Source organism: Megalobrama amblycephala, linkage group LG3 (genome assembly GCF_018812025.1).
Source record: "Megalobrama amblycephala isolate DHTTF-2021 linkage group LG3, ASM1881202v1, whole genome shotgun sequence".
In the NCBI taxonomy this organism is placed as follows: Eukaryota; Metazoa; Chordata; class Actinopteri; order Cypriniformes; family Xenocyprididae; genus Megalobrama; species Megalobrama amblycephala.
The window spans coordinates 32,128,948-32,148,905 of NC_063046.1; the positions used below are offsets into that span (position 1 = coordinate 32,128,948).

General features: G+C 36.5%; 2 protein-coding genes across 3 annotated transcripts in view; one reads left to right on the forward strand and one right to left on the reverse strand.

Annotated features, from left to right (window-relative positions):
* The first annotated feature begins 126 nt into the window (after window positions 1-126).
* Window positions 127-1,905, forward strand: cdkn1ca (cyclin-dependent kinase inhibitor 1Ca). Its single transcript, XM_048185189.1, has 3 exons — window positions 127-991; window positions 1,098-1,209; window positions 1,418-1,905. Coding segments are annotated over exons 1-3 (648 nt in total). The 5' UTR covers window positions 127-456; the 3' UTR covers window positions 1,419-1,905.
* A 4,814-nt stretch (window positions 1,906-6,719) lies between these two features.
* The window catches only part of kcnq1.1 (potassium voltage-gated channel, KQT-like subfamily, member 1.1), a 42,195-nt gene continuing 28,956 nt past the window's right edge, over window positions 6,720-19,958 (reverse strand). For both annotated transcript variants that reach the window (XM_048185191.1, XM_048185190.1), the window contains 5 exons: window positions 13,267-13,342; window positions 10,997-11,091; window positions 10,721-10,767; window positions 10,470-10,531; window positions 6,720-7,555 (listed from right to left, as the gene is read on the reverse strand). In XM_048185191.1, the coding sequence (XP_048041148.1) occupies window positions 7,340-7,555; window positions 10,470-10,531; window positions 10,721-10,767; window positions 10,997-11,091; window positions 13,267-13,342 (496 nt within the window). In that variant the 3' untranslated portion in view covers window positions 6,720-7,339. The remainder of the gene's footprint in view (window positions 7,556-10,469; window positions 10,532-10,720; window positions 10,768-10,996; window positions 11,092-13,266; window positions 13,343-19,958) is intronic.

Consider the following 19,958-nt stretch of genomic DNA (forward strand, 5'->3'; position numbering starts at 1 on the left):
ATTTATGTTGCATATACTTTTATCGTATTGTTATTGTATAGGCCTATTATAAATAATATAGAATATTATTATATTTTTAATTTATTTATTAGGACTATATAATTTTATACAAATAACACATTAAAATAAAAATATATAACATATAACACATAAAAATTGCTACGTTTTTAACTTTTTTTCTTCTTTTTCTTTATTGCTTTTCTGAAAATAATCACTTATTTCATGGTCTTCATGCATGGGCTATAATTTTCGGACTGTGGTTTTCTAAATGAGGGGGGAAGGTGACTTTGTTAAAACTGGTGGGGGGTTTATTGCGCAGGGCGTGGTGTCCATCTATCCAATCGGAGGCCTTTGCTCGTACAAACGCTGGCCTTTAACCACCGGCACGGATATAAACAGACTACAAACAACAAGAACTAAACAAGCGTCGGCTCACGGCATTGACTTTTAGGCATCATGGCAAACGTGGACGTATCAAGCAATCTGGAGCGTCATGTTGCACGGAGAACGTTTCCTCTTCTCGCTCGCACAAAGGTCTGCCGTAACCTTTTCGGACCCGTAGACCACGAGGAGCTGCACTGTGAAATGAAACGCAAACTTCAGGAGATCTCCGAGCGAGACCAGAGCCGGTGGAATTTTAACTTTGAGACCAGCTCGCCTCTGCCTGGAGATTACGAGTGGGAGGCGATTTCAGAGGAAACTATGCCATTTTTCTACAAGGATAAAGTGCAAAATAAGAAAGCTCGCGCCGCGGCGTCTGTTAATGCAACAGGGGACTCGTCCAGCACTGCTGACTGTGGGTTACACGGAATTTCCAGGAGTCCGATGGTTCAAGAATCCGCGGACGTCCCAAGTCGACCCACCGAGCTTAACCAGGAGAACCTCTCTAGTGCACTCAACTCAAAACCCGCTCGCGCTAAAGTCCTCAGAAACAGGCGAAAGAGGTCACTCGTCCCAGAGACCACGAGAAACAGCACGCCACAAATTACAGGTAAATGCACTGAAACTATAAATAAAAGTAACAGTTTAAGTGTCTCCATTTAAATGCGATCTTAAGCGAAACATGTCTAACGGCATATAACGTTGATTTCCACCAGACTTCTTCCCGAAAAGAAAAAGGACCCTGGAGTCCAAACAGGATGAACGCAGCTCCTTTCAAGCCGGCACATCCACCAGCATTGAAGTAACGCCACGTAAAACAATAAGATGGTACGTATCCACTTTGTGCTTAATAACTGTCTCTATCATTGCTTTATTATTATTATTATTATTATTATTATTATTTATTACTAATTGCATTAAACGTGTAAGTGATTGGCAACATCGAATTCAGTTTAATTCGCCTTCATTTAAATGTCTGTCCTCTGTAAGCTGCTGTGAAACAAATGTTAATTTTGTCGTATTCTTTGCTTTACAGATGTTTGCACTTCATGCAGCAGTCCACCTGTGTTTATCTGCAGAGCGGATGGAAGAAAACATGGGGACGAGACTTTCTCTCTCTCTCTGAATATATGTAGCAATAATGGCTCCGCCAACAGAGACTTTGTTGCAGTGTTACAAAGTCTAAACGGTGCAATTTTATATTTCTTGTATTTCAACTGTGTAGAGGACTAGGCCACAATGCTCTAAATAGACTAGAGCAATACCTTTTTTATTATTATTATTATTATTTTTTTTTTTTCATAAATATACTAACTTATTTTATTTATGTTCATGATAGTTGGTTACTCTATTATTTACAGCTGTTGTTTTTTAATTATTTCGACCATATTTTAAGTTGTTTTATTTAAGTTTTGTATGCAGCATCATGCAAAGAATGTTTCTGAGCCGTGTTTGTTAAAATATATTCTGTAGCTCACGTTGTACCTTTGAATCAAAGTGTAAATTAAATTATATTTTTGCTAACTTGGTCGTATTCACGTGTGTTCTTGTGAAAGTCACATATGCCTATTATACTGTTCAACTTCATTATTGTGGATCATGGGATGTGGGTAAACGGCAGGAAAATAAATAATTGGCCGCACTTTTGAGTCGTCAACATTTTGCCTGTGACAAAAAGAGGACATTTTGGCCTCTAAACAGGAGGGACTCAGCTGTTCCGCCCTCAGTGTTTGTGGGGAGGGATATGCGGGCAGCTGCGTGCTATAGGGAGGATTTAAATGCCATTTTCTTTCCATAATGAAGGAGGCAGGTGCCCTTGGAACCCCGCTTTGTCCACATAAGACCTTCATTTTCAGCACCCTCTCAGCTATCCCGCTAATGAAACACTTACCAAGACTCGAACAAAATGGGCTCCTTCTATTTACACGCCAACCACCTGCCTCCCCTCCCCCTACCTACACACTATCTGTGAATAACATTTACTATAGATACCACCACACGCCAGATCTTTATAATGTCATTGGGAAAAGCTAATGGAAAAATCGAGAACAAAAACGGTATAGATAAAATAGTGACCAAAACGAAATGTAATTGTGAGCAAAATAGGTAGGCTCAAACTTTTTATATAGGCATAGTTAAAAACTGCAAAATAGGCTTTATCCAGTTGGATTTTTGGGTAGTTTTGAACAAACTTTCGTTCAGTTTTACCAATTTCAGAGTAGGCACTTTATTTTAATAGCTCTTCAATGAGGCTACACCAATGTCTTGTATTTTAGGCTAAATGACGAATAACAGCAATAGCCTATAAATCAATGTAAAATAATAATAATAAAAAAAATGTTCTGAATAACTATTTAAAGTGTGCCTAATAAACTTTGAAACTTTGATCAGACAGACTGGAAATTACCGATAATTGGATTAAAGTAACCTGGAATGTATTCTCGATAGGAAAATTACACTAATCTTTGGATTTTACACGAAAAACGAGCAGCTTTGGGCACTTAACAATTCATATTTTATCAGAAAAATCAAATCAATCTTCAGGAATATGCTTATTAACGAATTTTACATATTCCCCCCCTTTATTTTCTGTCGTTCACGTTTGGCATAGGTGAAGAGTGCCAGTGTTTCGCTAGATATAGCCTTTCTCTAAAGAAGTTTCCCATTTCCATGACCATCTGGCACCAAAAAAGGCGAAATGGAACAAAGGCAGCTAAAGGCGTAAGGCGAAGCGAGTGCCATCGCATTCACCTGCAAATGAGGCTTTGTGCTCTCATAGAAGCACTCGGTGCTCACAAATCCTGTTTGCTTTTGTTTCTAGTCCGTATCTAGTCGTGTGCAAGAAAACAGAGATACTCCAGTCCGTCATGCCAGCTACTGACCATCATTCAAATGAAGAAAAAAAATAAAGTTTGGCGACGTGAAATGCAATTGCATAAAGATAGTTTGGGAACACTTTAAATAAATATGTAAATGTGCAGGTTAACAAAAAATGATAATGCAAACAATAATAGGCTACTAATAATTAATTAGCTGCTGTTTTATTTTATTTACAAGCAGGCCAAAATTAGGCCTACCTGAGGTAGCCTGTTAATTTGTAGCTATTACTCAGTACCGATGTAGGCTAATACTCTAGGACATGTCGGTTTTTTGAATAAAGGTTTATTCAGTAATAAGCATCATGATCAAAATGTTCTATTTTACTGAACGGATTTTTATCTTTCGCGTGTTAAAATAAAAAAGCTGAATATACACTCAATCTCTAAAACATCTATGAAATTGTCTTAATATTGTTACACCACCGTGCTTCATAATTTGTAATAGAAAACGAGGATTTTAATAAATGTAATTGTGTGACTTGTAATGTGAGGAATCCTCCAGGGTTTAACTGGACCTCATTATTTGAGCTTTTACACTAAAATCATTATGTCCAGATTGACAGGGTTTCCAATATGTTCCGTTCTAGCTCAGCTGGGTTTCCTGGCCAGATGGATTACCTCCTCAGGCTCATGGGACCTCGACTTTTATCAGCAAATCCCACAGAGACGCATTCATTCAGCCCATGCAGTCTGTACATCATTAAATGAAGTTAAGAGTTCAATTCGAATCCTTTTATTCTGTCTAAAACATTATTTAAATCATGCTCGTTTATTTGTCTAAAAAAAGAGACAGGAAATACAGTGCGCCTGAATACAAAATACGGTATATAGGCCTACGCACTAAACTACAAAATATGAGTATATATATATATATATATATATATATATATATATATATATATATATATATATATATATATATATATTAAATTAAATAGTGTAAATACTATGATTTCTTTATAAGTTTTTTTTATCCAAAAACTACACTGAATTTTTTTTTCCAATTTCAGTTCACTTAATGAAAAAAGTAGCCTAACAGAATGAAAATAAGATGAGTTAACAATTCATGTTTACTCCGTCAATTGCTATATATTTATTTTTCTTTCTAACAGGGACATCACTTTCCAAACATTGCTACCCTTTTTGACACAAACATCTGCAATGTGCAGCAAAACCATCAAACCATTCATCTCAGTGTTGTAGCCCTCTCCATTGCAGAGCTGTTTCTCTTTCACTAATAAAACCCATAAAACTAGCGGAGGCACTGGCAAGCTGTGTCTTCAAGGCTGGATACACCTCTATGGGTTCACTAGCTTGGATTAATGGCATTTGGTCCCAAAGTTTGCTCAGCAGTCCCAGAGACAGTGACAGCAGTACGTCCTTTTAAACGAATAACAAAGGCTTATCATTTATCTGGCGGCATATGGGCCAGACCCCCTCTGTAGCAGGCCTGCTCTCTGTGCTGTCTGCCAATACTATCATCCCGTTGATTCCGTTGTTGACATAGTTGTCCTGCCATGACAACTTTTGGGACTTTGGGATATTAGTTTTGGACTTTATATGGCATATGGTTTTATAAAATTAAGATTAAGTAGGCACAAATGGTTACGAGGAAGCTGACATCCTGGTTTACTTCAGCTTTTCTGAGATATAATCCTAAACCCTAGATTACTGAGATAATAAAGACAAAACTGTCAGGCTTTTCATGAATACATATGTGATGGAATGTCTGATTCGTTGCACATATTACAGGTGACAATGGTCCGCACAAGATGCTGTGTGCGAACAAAGGCAGAGTGGACGGCCGTGTTCCTGCCCAGGATAAGGTCGAAGGGTGCGCATGTAGTCATCCCCATAGCAACAAAGCCCCTCACCCCTGAGAGCAAATGCATTGTCATAAGATCAGAGGTCACGGTGCTCCCCATATGGTCGTGTGCTGCATAAGTCATTGATCTGTCGGGATGCTCTAAAGGAATTCTGAAAGTGTCACTGAAAGACTTTTAGAAAAAAGACAACAACTGCTCCTGAATGCCATAAATGCCTCCACACAGGCATAAATAGCACCATTCTGGCCTGATGGTGAAGGAAAAGAGTGGGAAGCCGGGCTGCACACACACTTGTGTTTGAATAGCCAAGATGTTTGACCCCATGGAAACATGGTGGAAATTAAAGCACTGCAAACATGAGAAAGAAGAAACAAGTAAAAAAAAAAAAACCTTTTTTTTAGAGGTCAAATACAAAGACAAAAGGTTTTTGATTTACATTGTCATCAGTGTTGTAGATGTTGAACTTCGATATGGTTTTGAGCTTATGCACCAGTTATTTGTTTGTCTATAAATTCTTTCAGTATTTGGCACGGATGTTTTACGGACTTTTGGGCTGTTTTTGCTGTAATGGATTTTTACTGGACAACTGAATAGGATACAGTATTTATTTTTCACAATTTAAAAAATAGAACATTCATATTAGTGAATGAACATAAATACAAACCTGATTGAGAGGACAGAGCTAAGTGAAAAAAGTTGCTATATGGCTGAATTTAAACAGTTTTCACAAATCTGTGTGGCTCTAAAAAGCTTAGTGATTCATAAACATAAGGAGCACACATTTTGTTCCTGTCAACAGTAATCCTTTATAAACATTTGTCAATTCATGACACTCCAAAATAACATCATAATATTCACATCTGCAATCCTAAAAATAAAGGTTCTTTATTGGCATTTTTGGTTCCACGAAGAACCTTTAACATTCATGGAAACTTTCCATTTCACAAAAGGTCTTAATAGAGGGAAAAGGCTATTTAGAATAGTAAAATGTTCTTCACATTAAAGGATTAGTTCACTTTCAAATGAAAATTACCCCAAGCTTTACTCACCCTCAAGCCATCCTACAGTAGGTGTATATGACTTTCCTCTTTCTGATGAACACAATTATATTAATATATTAATAAATATCCTGACACATCTGACCTGAAGCTGAAGTATGAGTATGAGCTGAAGAAAGTGCATCCATCCATTATAAATGTACTTCACATGGTTCTGGGGGGTTAATAAAGCCCTTCTGAAGTAAAGTGATGCGTTTGTGTAAAAAAAAAAAAAAAAAAAATCCATATTTAACAAATTATGACGTAAAATATCTAGCTTCTGCCAGACCGCCTTCTGTATTCTACTTACGAAGAAAGTGTAAAACTCTCGCAGTTCAAAATGCTTACGCTACGTCCTATGCCTTTCCTATTCAACTTACGGAAAAAGCTTAACAGACTCGAAACCAGTTCTGTTTTTTTCGTAACTTCAATACGGAAGGCGGTTTGGCAGAAGCTAGATGTTTTTCTTCATAACTTGTTAATTATGGATATTCTTTTTTACACAAATGCATCGCTTCGCTTCAGAAGGCCTTTATTAACCCCCTGGAGCCATGTGGAATATGTTTATGATGGATGGATGTGGATGGAAGCACTTTCTTCAGCTCATACTTGTTGATTCTCACTCACTGCCATTATAAAGCTTGGATGCATCAGGATATTTATTAATATTTCTCAGATTGTGTTCATCAGAAAAAAGAAAGTCATACATATCTAGGATGGCTTGCGGGTGAGAAAAGCTTGGGGTAACTTTCATTTGAAAGTGAACTAATCCTTTAAGAAAAAAAAGATTTATTCTTTAAGAACATTTCATTGAAAGATTCTTTGGGGAAACCAAACATTTTTCATCTATGTCATCACTGTGAAAACCCCCTTTTGGAACCTTTATTTTCAAGAGTGTGGAGTGGAAGACGGCAAACCGCTTACAAAAAGTATGGAACACTCTTCTTTTAAAAGAAAACAACTGAATAATCAATATCAAAACTCAGTCACACTTAGACAATGGTATGCTTAAAATATTTATACATATTGCTTTACGTGTTGCTTTGTAAGAAATTCAACACTTTGACAAAATATAAAGATGAACAGACTTAGTCAGACAAGAAGATATATCAAAATCAGCTGATGCCGAACCTGAGCCAGATCTAATATCTTACATTAACTCTAGCCGAAACTGACAAATATCAGGCACTTTGTGATTTAGTGGTCCTTTAGCAACTCAGCTGTCCTCATGAATAACAGTTGGTGTGGACAGTTGCTCAAAACTGGGCAGGCTGTCCTGTCTGTCCGGCACTGACAGGCTGAGGGTGGCTGATTGTCGGAGGAAGCTGCTACGCTGTTCCTTCCCTCTGGCCAGATCCCCCCGTCTCTCCCTCGCCAACATGAGGTTGAGAGATTCTGCAATGCTGTTAAGTGTCCTGTCCATGTGTGTGATCTGTGGGGAAACGAGTGTGTGGCCTTAGCACATCTTTCAAAACACTGTCTAAAATAACGCCGTCATAGCGTCTGTGTAAATAACATCATAAACAAGAGACATTGTGTCCATACAAGCCGTAAACCACCAGCAACTGATAAAAGGTCCCATCTGTATAAACAGTCTAGCAAAAGAAATAAATCCATTCTTCTGTATGTTGTAAATGAGATTAAACTTTGATCAAAGAGGTGATAATGAATAGTCGAAAAATAATTCAGTTAAATGAAAAGATTAGGCTATGCTATTTTGTTGTAACTGAATCACATGGTTAAACTGAGTGAAAACTATCATCCAGTCAGAATTATACTTATTTAAAAACTAATTTTGTGACACCTCATGCAATATTTTCATATAAACTATTTTGAAAGCACACTGAAAAAAAAAAAGTGTAGAAACAATTTTCACTCAGAAATAGTAAGTTTCACAATTAAAAATGGCAATTAATACTGAATTACATGCAAAATTTTAAAGTAGAAAGACTAAAATAGTACTTTACTTGTAAAACGTAGTCCAATATTCTAACTTTGAAAAGTTTTTTTTTTTTTTTTTTTTACAGTATTGTTTATGTAACTGTCTATGTGCCTAAAAAACCCACATATTTCAAGACCAGTGGGAATTGTTGTTAGATATTTAAATGGATTCATGTTTGAGAGGAAGAAATCTGTCAAGAGAAATACTTGCAATTCTTCATTTTACAGTTGGGGAGCCAAATGTCATGAGATTCTTTCCCCTGGGTTAAAGCTAAGTGATGTGTGGAGCCAGGGCTGTCTACACCCCATTAGAAATAATCAGACGAGTGTCTCCATGCTGGACCACAGTTTACACAATGATAGTGGCACCACAGTCACATACAAACATATGGACACATGCACAAACATATAGTGTACGGCAGGAGACTCGGGCATGTAAACATATGCAGTCGCTCTCCATATAGACATGAATGCAAGCATGCACACCACTAACCGCAGACAAAAAACAAGATCTTGAGTCGAAACTTAAAGGGATAGTTCCCCCAAAATTTAAAATTCTTTCATCATTTACTCACACTCATGTACAAGTTTGTCATAATCACACTTAGATCACATTTTCTGGTTTGTACTTACAAACTATAGAATTATTTTCAGTTACACTTTTTTTAAGCTGTTATATATTTAAGTACTGAGTAATAAGAATTAACTACATGTACATGTACTTATTATAGCTTCAGTGGTTTAAGGTTAGTTGCATATAATTATGCACAATTTATAGTATTATTATTTAACATGTAACAAGGACACTGTAAAACAAAGTGTTACTCTTTTTTCTATTAAATACCAGAAACCCATACAAATAAATTTAATGGGGAAATATTTATAATTGGGAAAACAATATAAAGCCATTCAGTGCTCCTCATAATCTATAAAAATGTTCCATAAAAAAAAAATCACTACTGTTCAAAAGCTTGGGGTCAATTTTTGGTCAATTTTTCTTGGAATCAAGAATTTTTTGTAGAGGCAGAAGATTGTGTTAGTGATGCAGTAATGAGTTTCTCAGATGGGTGTTTGCATAAAAGTTAAGGTTATTTGTTCCTGTTTATGCCAGACACTACATACTTCCTGTTTATCACAGAATTATGGGAAGAAGAATGACACTGTAATGGGCAGGGTATCCTGTCCACAGGCTCTACAGCTACGACACATTTTAAAGCAGTTCTTTACAATTTGTCCTATTGGGAAATACTTGTAATTTGACCAGCATTGTCATAGAGATATGGCTAGCATGTTGAAGACAATCAATGAGATCAAAAACAATCCTGAAGTCCACTAATTTTTACTTTTTATATAAATGAATAAAAGGCAACACAACTGAAAAAAATGTCATCACTCCCTAAAGTTATGTCAGCTATGAAAACAGCAAAAAAGATCTAATTCTTCTTTCTAAACATTCTCAGAAAAGAATTTAAAACATGGCCTTTTTTTCTGGCAATCATAAAACAAGTCAATTTGGTACTTCTACGAGAGACAGAGAGGGAGAAAGAGAGCAAGCGAGTATGAGAGAGAGATCATGTGAACAAGTATGCTGTTTCGAGTTTGTGTCTAGGATGAGAGCTGTTTGTAAAAGGATTAATGGCTGGAGTGGCAAATGAACAGAGAGAGTGTTTGTAGAGCTCCTGAATCCCTGTCAGTTTGGGAGGCCAATAGACCTCTCACTTTTACACACACACACACACACACACACACACACACACACACACACACACACACACACACACACACACACACACACACACACACACACACACACACACAAGCAAGATGTTCTTTTTAGAGTCATAACACCCTTATCAGCACCCATCGCTCATGGAGAATGTTTGAGAAGTCTTCAAAAAGTGAAGTTTGACTGAAGGCAGAGAAAGAGAGAGGTTCCTTCTGCCTCCAGGTTAAGGCTTGATGAATGAAGCTTACAGATCTTTATCTGTAGAATCCTTGCTGAACCAACTTGTGCACTTAAATTAAAGCCCTGGAACTTGTTATTGTTTTACCACTGATTAACTTGTTGGAAGCACTTGGTTTCTACTTATTGCAAAATTCAAGAGCATGTGATTTTGTCTGAAGCGATATTTCAGATTCTGGAATCCAAACAAGCAAATGTGAGAAAAACCACAGATTTGAGTCTTTTTTTCACCTTCATATTCTGTGTAATTTCTGGCCTTTTGTGGCTTACCTACAAAGAAGTTTTGGACTTTTTTAGGGATTGTGAGTTTTTGTTGTTTGCTTCAGATACTAGAACCCACAATAGTTATGAATTAAAAGCATGTTTTTGAACACAAAAATGGTATAAATGTCCTTCTTACTAAGTTTAACTAAACCCTATACTCTGGCTGTTGAGTGCTTACCTTCTCTTCCATCCTGTTGAGTCTGGAGCCAATAGTGTTTGTGCCTTTGTCTTTCAGGCGTTCTACAGAAGACAAGAATGGCGCCAAGAATAACATAATAAAAACTCTCTATAAACACACATGTGCACTAAGACTACAAGGCAACAATAAATAGCAACATTAAGAACAACGAAGGGGTCAAATTGTAGCAAAACATGGTGTGGGGTTGAGGAATGTGAGAGCAGAAAGTGTAATGAATGACCTAGCTTTACCTGAACTTGTCTGGAAGAGGGACAGCTTCCCTAAGGACTGATCCAGTCTGTTAGGGCCGAATATGGTCATGAAATGGCAGATGAAAAGTGTGAAGAACAGTGACAGAAATGGATGTACTCTTAACTCCCCAGCTTTATTTACCCAAAGGTTATGAAACAGTCATTTATAATGCTATTATTCCTATAAAATGTCATTCATGTATTGCCATGTTAAAGTAAACACTTTTCCCAATATGCTTAACTGCTGCTAGGTGATAAAGTGAATCATCGTCTCACCTTCTCTGTAGCTCCTTGATGCGCACCATGAGGTTGAGATGACCCTGAGAATACTGCTCAATAACATCCCTCACATCGTACGGTTTACGTGCTTGCTGCAAAAACACATAGATACAAAAACCAGCTGATATAACATCTGTACTCATCACTTACTGTATTTGCTTTTTTTGTCTGTGTATATAGTTAGATCTGTTTTTAAATAAATATATAATAATTATAATAAAATACTAATATATAATAAATGTACACTGCCGTTTGAAAGTTTCAGGTCATATATTTTATTTATGTTTTTGAAAGAAGTTCTTCATGCTCAACAAGGCTGCATTTGTTTGATCAAAAATATAGTAATATTGTGTGGAAAAGCTGAATTTTCAGCATCATTACTCCAGGCTTCAGTGTCACATGATCCTTCAGAAATCATTCTAATATGCTGATTTGCTGCTCGAGGAACATTTCTGATTATTATATTTATTTATTATTATAGTACAGTTGCTGGTTAATATTTTTGTGGAAACCGTGATACTTTTTTTTCAGGATTAGAAAAAATGTTGAATAGAAAGTTCAAAAGAACAGCATTTTGTGAAATTGTCTTTACTGTCTTTACTGTCACAATTATCAAATTGATCAAATTAATGCATCTTTGCTGAATAAAATAATTAATTTCTTTAAAAAAAAATTAATGACACCAAAGTTTTGAATTATAGTGTGTGTGTGTGTGTGTATATATATATATATATATATATATATATATATATATATATATACACACAGTATATATGTATACAGAACAGGACTACTCAATGAACTGCAAAAGATATGAAAAAAGGTTATAAATTAAATGTACACTTTGCCTTATACACTCATACACTGATCTCATACAAGTTTATGATCTTGCCAAGGGCCCCACAGGCACTAATTTGCTCTGTATTTGAGTGAAGCTTTATGAATAAAGTCTGAAAGAATCAGTTCATCATAAGGGTGAACTCTCTTGACTTCATACAACCAGCCCCAAATCAAAGAAGCCTAGAGGGGAAATATTTCCTCTGATTGTCACCTTTGAGGAAAGTGATTCACATCTGCTGAAACCAAAGGTACACCCTGATCAAACACTCAGTCTTTGCTTTCGGGTGGATTAAGCACAGGTGATGACGCTTACGGCTATTTAAATTAATTTGAACTTCCTGACTAACATAGGGAAGATGCATCAAGCTCCAAGAACTTGAGCTCAGTTTGATCAGCATCAGTGAAATAACCAAACATTCACACATCTCTGACACAAATGACCCAATTCAGGAGAAGCTAGAGCTGTTCAAAGGTGGGTAAACATTGTCATGACATCAGACACAGCAAATCTAGGCAGCAGCATCTGACAAACACTCCAAAGTGTGTGTTCTGTGTCGCAAGAGTGTGTGAGAGGAGGGCAGAAGGACTTGGAGAAAATAAGGGGATTGAGAGATGACTGTGGCAAGCGGGTCAAATGAATGGATGGCAAGAGGATGGGAGGGTAAAGAGAGAAGACAAACAAAGTGCAGTAACGAGTATCAAGTGTCGCACAATCGCACAAAGGAGGAGAAAGTGTGTAGGACAGCTATTAAGGTAATCCTCTGACATTAGCATGTATTTTTGAGGACTCAGGCAGAGCATCTGCTGTGACTGAATGAGGCCCAACACAAGGTCTACCTTTTAATACAGTCAAACCAAAAATTATTCAGACATTTTTGATATATTTTTACTAGTGGGTGCAGGACAATATAGTTCATTTATGTAAGTGAGGATAGCAAAATAAAGTAAACTGTGACATATTATACCCAAAAATTCTTCATACAGTGGACTACCAGTAAAATTGATAAAAAGTTGGAACCAAAAATTATTCAGACACTTTGACCTGACCATGTTTTGCTTAAGTGTTATATGACATAATTAAGATGATTTTTTTTCTGATACAGTTTAACTCTGAGATCTTGTCATATTTTATTACCAATTTTGTAAAACTATAATGAATAAACTGTATTAATGAATGAAATGTTCAAGGTGTCTGAATACATTTTGGTTTTACTGTGTGTTAAAAGACACATAATTTACTACTTACACTGGAATTTATAAAGGAATACTCATGACTGGAAATGCAAATTTGAAAGTTTCTTTATAATCAAATATAAATTACCAAAATAGCACTTGCACCACAATAAAGAGAAGAAAAATCTTTTTTAGCACTGTAACATTACGATTAAATTCTGGTTGTTCTTGCAAATAGAAAAAGAAAATCTTACCTGGAACTTTTTTTTGGCCACAAAGTAGTACATTCTCTGGATCACACGAATGGCTGCTCGATGGGAATCCCGCAACCTGTGTGTTTATGCATTGTAATTAGTATTAAGAAAGATACCTAACATTTTACATTTACATTACAGTTTGATTTTATAGGGATAGTTCATGAACATTTTGTCATCACTAACACCCTCATATCATTTCAAACCTGTAAAAAGAAAAATGTCAGTGTTTTTCCATAAAATGAAAGTCAATATATCATTCAAAATATCCATCAAAATATCCTCTTTTCTTGCTCTACAGAAGACATTAAGTCATACAAGTTTTGGAATGACATGAGGGTAAATAAATGTTTTCTAATGAGCTATTATAAGATTACCAAAGAAATGTATAATATTATTGTTAAAATCAACCTAATCTCACAGGAAAACGTTAGTATGTTATGAGGTGGCGATTTCGTATGGATTTGTGTGATGTTAATCATATAAAAATGTACTATTATTAATAAAAAAAAGTATGCAGGTTAAGGTAAGGGTAGGGTAAGGTCACCCCAACTCCATCCCAAAAACATCCCAGTGAAAAAAAAGTACATTTCTATAATGTACTTAAAGTGCTTTATTTTCGTGCACTAATTTTGTACTTAATATACTAAAAAATCTTCTTTAGTACTTCTTAAGATAATCTTAAGAACATCTAAGTGTACTCAACTGTGCTATTTTGAGACACCATGAAAAATGAACTTAAATGTGATTTTAATATACTATCTATTTAAAAAATGTATTTAGATACTACTTATAGTACATTTGAACCCATAGTGTACTACAAGTGGTAACTAAATATATATTTTTAAATACAGAGATAGTATATTAAAAACACATTTTATTTCATATTTCATGGTGTCTCAAAATAGCACAGTTGAGTACACTTAGATGTTCTTAAGATTATCTTAAGAAGTACTAAAGAAGATTTTTTAGTATATTAAGTACAAAATTAGTGCGCGAAAATAGAGCACTTTAAGTACATTATTGAAATTAATTGTTTTACCTGGGATACCTATCACTGGGGAGTAAGCAGATAATACAAAAATGTACTAATGAGATTGTATGAATTCATAAAAATAGCCACCACTTTGCCAAAATGTAAAATAGTGATGAATTGCCATGAGATTGTGTTTTGGTCAGCACTAATTAACATGGCACAATCACTGACCCAACACATTTTCAATATCATTTGCAAAACAATGCTATCAGTCTCCGACAGGCCATCAGGTGCAGCCCTGAGCCACTCCAGATGCTTTTTATGTGGATAGGACTTTTGCAAGTGGCCATTGAGCACAAGGGTCATGAACAGGACACAGTGTCTAAGAGAAAATACAAGGCTCTCTCTCTGCTTTTCAAAGCTTTCAAAAACCACAGCACTGAGATTTGGTGGGGGGAAGGGAACTGACTCCAGGAGACCCAAGGTTATCTAGGAGAACGGGACATTGTCTCAAAGAAAGACGAAGTATGAGAAGTACACTTTCCCTTGCACGTCGGCTCCCGCGTGCCAGTCTATATGCGATACGTGTCTGTATCATGTTAGCATGCAAAGGCTCGTGTCTGTTGCATGTCACTCTGACAAAAGACGGAGCACACTCACACAAGTTCTTTTAAAATGCATTAGCAGTAGACTGGCTGCAGGCTATCAAGCCTCATTGACTTAATGGACATGGCTGGCTGACAGTTTCTGGTTTCTCCCTGGCTGCGGGCTACAGGGAAATGAGGGATAAGGCATATGCCGTGCTCTAGGCAACTGCCATTTTACTGCTCTTTGGTGCCATACTCTAGACTTCAACCAGCATCCCTCTAGGTAATACTGTATTGCCAGTGGTTAAATAGCCATCATAGCTTTGAGCATTATCATACCCAAAGCAATGCAAATGTCTGTCAAGTTAGCATTAAAAGAGGAGGAAAGGTAGTTATGGAACACTCCAGATAACAAAAACAGAAGCTATTTTGCATACTTAGAATGACTTAGTTTATATTTTATGCATATATAGTCAAACGTCTGGAGACTATCATCAATTTAACTAATCAAAACTAGTAGGCCTATAACAAAAAATGGAAGTTCAGGAGTTATGCAGTAACTAACAGTGTCCAACTATGATTAAATCAAAACTGCTTTTTCTTCACTCTCCAATCCAACTTATCTTTAAAAAAAAAAAAAAATGAAGTTTTGTAAAGAAATTAATATTGGCAAAGTTTGTATTTGTCTAATTTGAACTCATTTCAAGCATGTAAATATTTAAATATTACATTTAAATAACCTCAACCAACCTCAACAAATCTTTAGACCATGAGAAACATTCACTCATGCAGGTGTGTCCAAACTTTTAGACATACTTTTTTATGCTTTTGAAAAAAGTCTCTTATGCTCACCAAGGCTGCATTTATTTGAGGAAAAATACAGCAAAAGTAGTAATGCTGTTAAATGTTAAGACAATTTTTCTATTTTAATGTATTTTAAAATATAATTTATTCCTGATGGCAAAGATGAATTTTCAGCAGCAATTGCTCTAGTCTTCAGTGTTGCATGGACCATCAGAAATGATGATTTGGTGGTCAAGAAACATTTCTTATTCTTATCACTGTTGAAAGCAGTTGTGCTGCTTAATATTTTTTGTGGAAACTGTGAGGAAATAACTTCTTTCTCATGTCAAATGCTGAACGACTCCCTTGAGCCATAAATGTTTATGGTATAATGATCAGTTTTATATTCACATGCATCTCAGAGATCAATATGGTAGGGTGGTTACATTTTGGTAAAACATTATTAATTTGAAACTACAGAATCCAAATTCAAATTTGGAATCTGTCAGCAATCTGCACAGAGTTCAGGAATCATATCTCCCTGGCTGTTTGTCATTCCAATGGAGCATGGAAAGACGACAGAAAGAGAAAGAGGTGGGGGACGCAAGAGATAGAACATGGGAACCACCCCATCTGTCCCTGAGGCAGTGCCACTTCCTCTCTCCAGTCATGGTTACCAGCATAGCAACGCTGGTCTCATGACCTCAGCAGGGTCACCATCTGCCTCTAGTGCTGGCACAAAGCCTGGCTAATGGTGAACACTGGTGGAGACGTACGCAAAGGGAGAAAGACTCCCACTGGGACAGAGAGAGAGAGAGAAAGAAAGAAAAGGTTGGAGAGAGACAGACAAACAGACAGATAGAGAGAGAGAAAGAGAAAAGGAGGCAATCATATGAGGTCTTCTTTCTGCCAAAAGGCAGATTGCAAATCTCTCTTCCGTTCCTAATCTTTTTTTTTTTTTTCTTTTTTTTTAAGTCTACTAAACAATAGCAGCCAGATGTGAAAGAAACTGCATATCCACTGGAGGGCCACCAATCACTCAAACACTCAGAGGAGTTTGTGCATCAACGTGGCATTTTGTACATTTATGATTATTACAAAACAATATGTTAAAATAATCTTACAAAAATAATATTATATTCAACGCTTCCTGTGAGAAAATTATTAAAGGGAAAGTTCACAAAAAAATGACTCATGTCGTTCCAAACCTGTGTGACTTTCTTTCTTCTTTGGAACACAAAAGAAGAATTTTGAAGAAAGTTTTGACTTTTTTTTCAAAATCTGAGAAGTTTTTCAAAATATATAATATAAGTTTGGAATGACATGAGGTTTAGGTTTTGCTTGAACTATCCCTTAGTTTAAGGGATTTGATCTACATGTTAATGTATAGACCATAAATGAAACCTATTGTAAACCCAAAATCAACACATTTTAATGATCAAAGGACAAGCCAAGGTCTGAGTGTGCGTGCTTATCCATGTAAACAGCAAGTGATGTCGTAATTGTGACAAAAGCCATCATAACTGTACCAAATAAAGATCAAAGAAGTGCATCATGGGACAGGAAATAAACATGGCATAGTACCATCAACACTTCAGGCCAAAGAGTCTAACTCCCCACCTCCAATTAACTCGAACAGGACGTGTTCAACAACATTTAGTCTGAGGGGGTGATCTCAGCTTGGCCTCACATGCAATGTTGGACAATGACATCCACCCTTCTGCGCATCTACTAACACTCATTAGTGGAGGGTAGATGAGAGAACACCTGATCCGAGGTCAGCACCGCTCCTTATGTGCAGCATCTTTTTTATTGATTAGAGCTAAACTGATTTGATTCTAGTGAAGGATAGCAAGAATTCAGTGGGGAAGGAGAAGCTTCAGAGAGGACATTTTATTGACTAAAATAGGTCTTATATAAATAACTGAACCTGCAAGGGTGATATGAAATTTAGTGGCTTTTTATCTTGATTGTTTGTGTGTTTTAGGTGGGAAAAAGGGCTTGTTATTTGACCTCCCTCTAAAGGGCCTCTGCTAATCTGAGTGTAATCAAATGTAGATAAACAGGAAACATAACAATCACCGGGCTTCACTCTAATCTTATCACTAAAAAGCATCCATGTACACATGCACACACATGCTCTTTCACACTATGGCCTCAGTGGTACTGCAAAAAGACAAACAGATACGTCCACACGGCTTTCCCTATCCGATCTTTTTTTTCCCTCGTCTCAAGAAATATCTGCGTACACACGAAACCACTGAAATGACTCAAAACGATGTAGTATACATGCCAGATCAGTATGTGGCGCTGTAATTCTGCAATAGAGATATAAAACAAAGAATAAGAATTGGAGCATGCGCATAAACTTTGCGCGCTGTATACAAACTTTAGTAAAGCTTAGAAATAAAGCTTTATTTTAAAGGTGCTCTAAGTGATGTCATGTGTTTTTAGGCCCAAAATTTTTTTGTCACATACAGCAAACATCTCCTCACTATCCACTAGCTGCCCGTCCCCTGAACACACTGTAAAAAATCGCAGTCTCTGTAGTCGCCACAAGCTCCAAAAACGGCAACAAAAACTACCTGGTGCAGCCTGGACCACGAAACATAATAAACATGCTCCAGCCAATAACCGACAAGAATGATTTTAAATGCGCGTTCATGACTGTTTCAGGAAGCACGGAGGGGAGGGGGAGGAGGATGAGGAGGGAGGGTCTAGCTAGCCTCTGTTTTGTTTGACAACACTTCGAACATCAACAGGAAGTTACTCCACCCAGGATCACTTAGAGCACCTTTAATAAAGCTTTAGGCTCGGTAGCTTCTGCGGCACAAACACAAGCATGTTGTTGTTGCCGCTTTGTGCTGTTAGCGGTGTCTGACTAGGGTCGACACGTGGGGTAATGACATCATTGTTTCACAAAATATACGGATAGGCTGTACACATGAAAACGCAAGGACGTCGTTTTCAGATTTATCCACTCTGGGACCCGGTTTCAAAAAATATCGGATTTACGTTCTGAAAACGCCGGATCTGTCTGGACGAAACGCCTACCCGATACAAATCTTTTGCATATACACCTGAATGCGTCTCCGTGTGGACGGGCATAATGTGTGACTACAAAACTAGAGGATGCAAAATTACATAAGGATGACAAAAAACAGATTATTATTCAAATCCATTGTAATCTATTTTGCCTTTTTTATGTTTTCAGAGTTTCAACTTCAGTCGTTAAATTCAATAGGGGCCAAAAACTGCAGATTGTAATTTATTTAATCTACATTTGTTGGTTTTTTTTTTAGGTTTTTTTTTTTTATTTGTTTGTTTTTTGTGTAGAAGCTTTTATCCAGAGTTTCTTACATTATACACTAGTGTTCTAAAGTCAGAAAGATTTTTCTTAGAAATTAATACTTTTATTCAGCAGGGATGTATTAAATTAAATTAAATTAAAAGTGACAGTAAAGATTTTTACATTGTGACAAAAGATTTCTATTTCAAATAAATGATGTTCTTTGAAATTTCTATTCAAAAGAATCCTGTATATATATATATATATATATATATATATACATATGGTACATATATATATATATATATATGGTTTTCTTAAAAACCATAATAAGAAGAAATGTTTCTTGAGCACTAAATTAGTATATTAGAATGATTTATGAAGTATCATGTGACACTGAAGACTGGAGTAATGGCTGCTGACAACTCAGCTGTCATCAAAGGAATGACAGTTGTTTTAAATTGTAATAGTATTTCACAATATTTCTGTTTTTACTGTATTTCTGATCAAATAAATGCAGCCTTTGTGAGCATAAGAGACTTCTTTTAAAAACATACACTGATTTTTACTGATTTGATTGTAAATGAAAGGGACCTGCCATTTCAAGTTCAAAGACTTTGACTGCAATGATATAACTTACAACTCAATCATCTGAAAGAAATGGCCTGCATACTCAAAACCTCCCTAATGATTTGTTACATCATATGATGAATCACAAACACATGTCAATTACCACAATGTCCCCCACTGAGGCCATGTGCACTCTTGTGACTTGTCTCAGCGAGTCAAAGGATGAAGACCTTTGTGTGGCGGTGTTGCGCCACAGGCTGCAGGATTGTAGCACTATGGCACTAAAAGGCTCATGGGGGCCCTGTGTGTCTAAGAATAGCTCTGTGGAAAAGGAGGGGAAGAGCACTCCGATTAGCCACGATCTGAGAATCACAAAGTTTAGAGGGCTCTGCGCTGTACAGAACATTATCGTAAATATCAGCTCCATCTTCCCTCTTGAGCTCAAATACCTCACTGACATTTTAATAAGTGGTTAGCTGAGATAAGG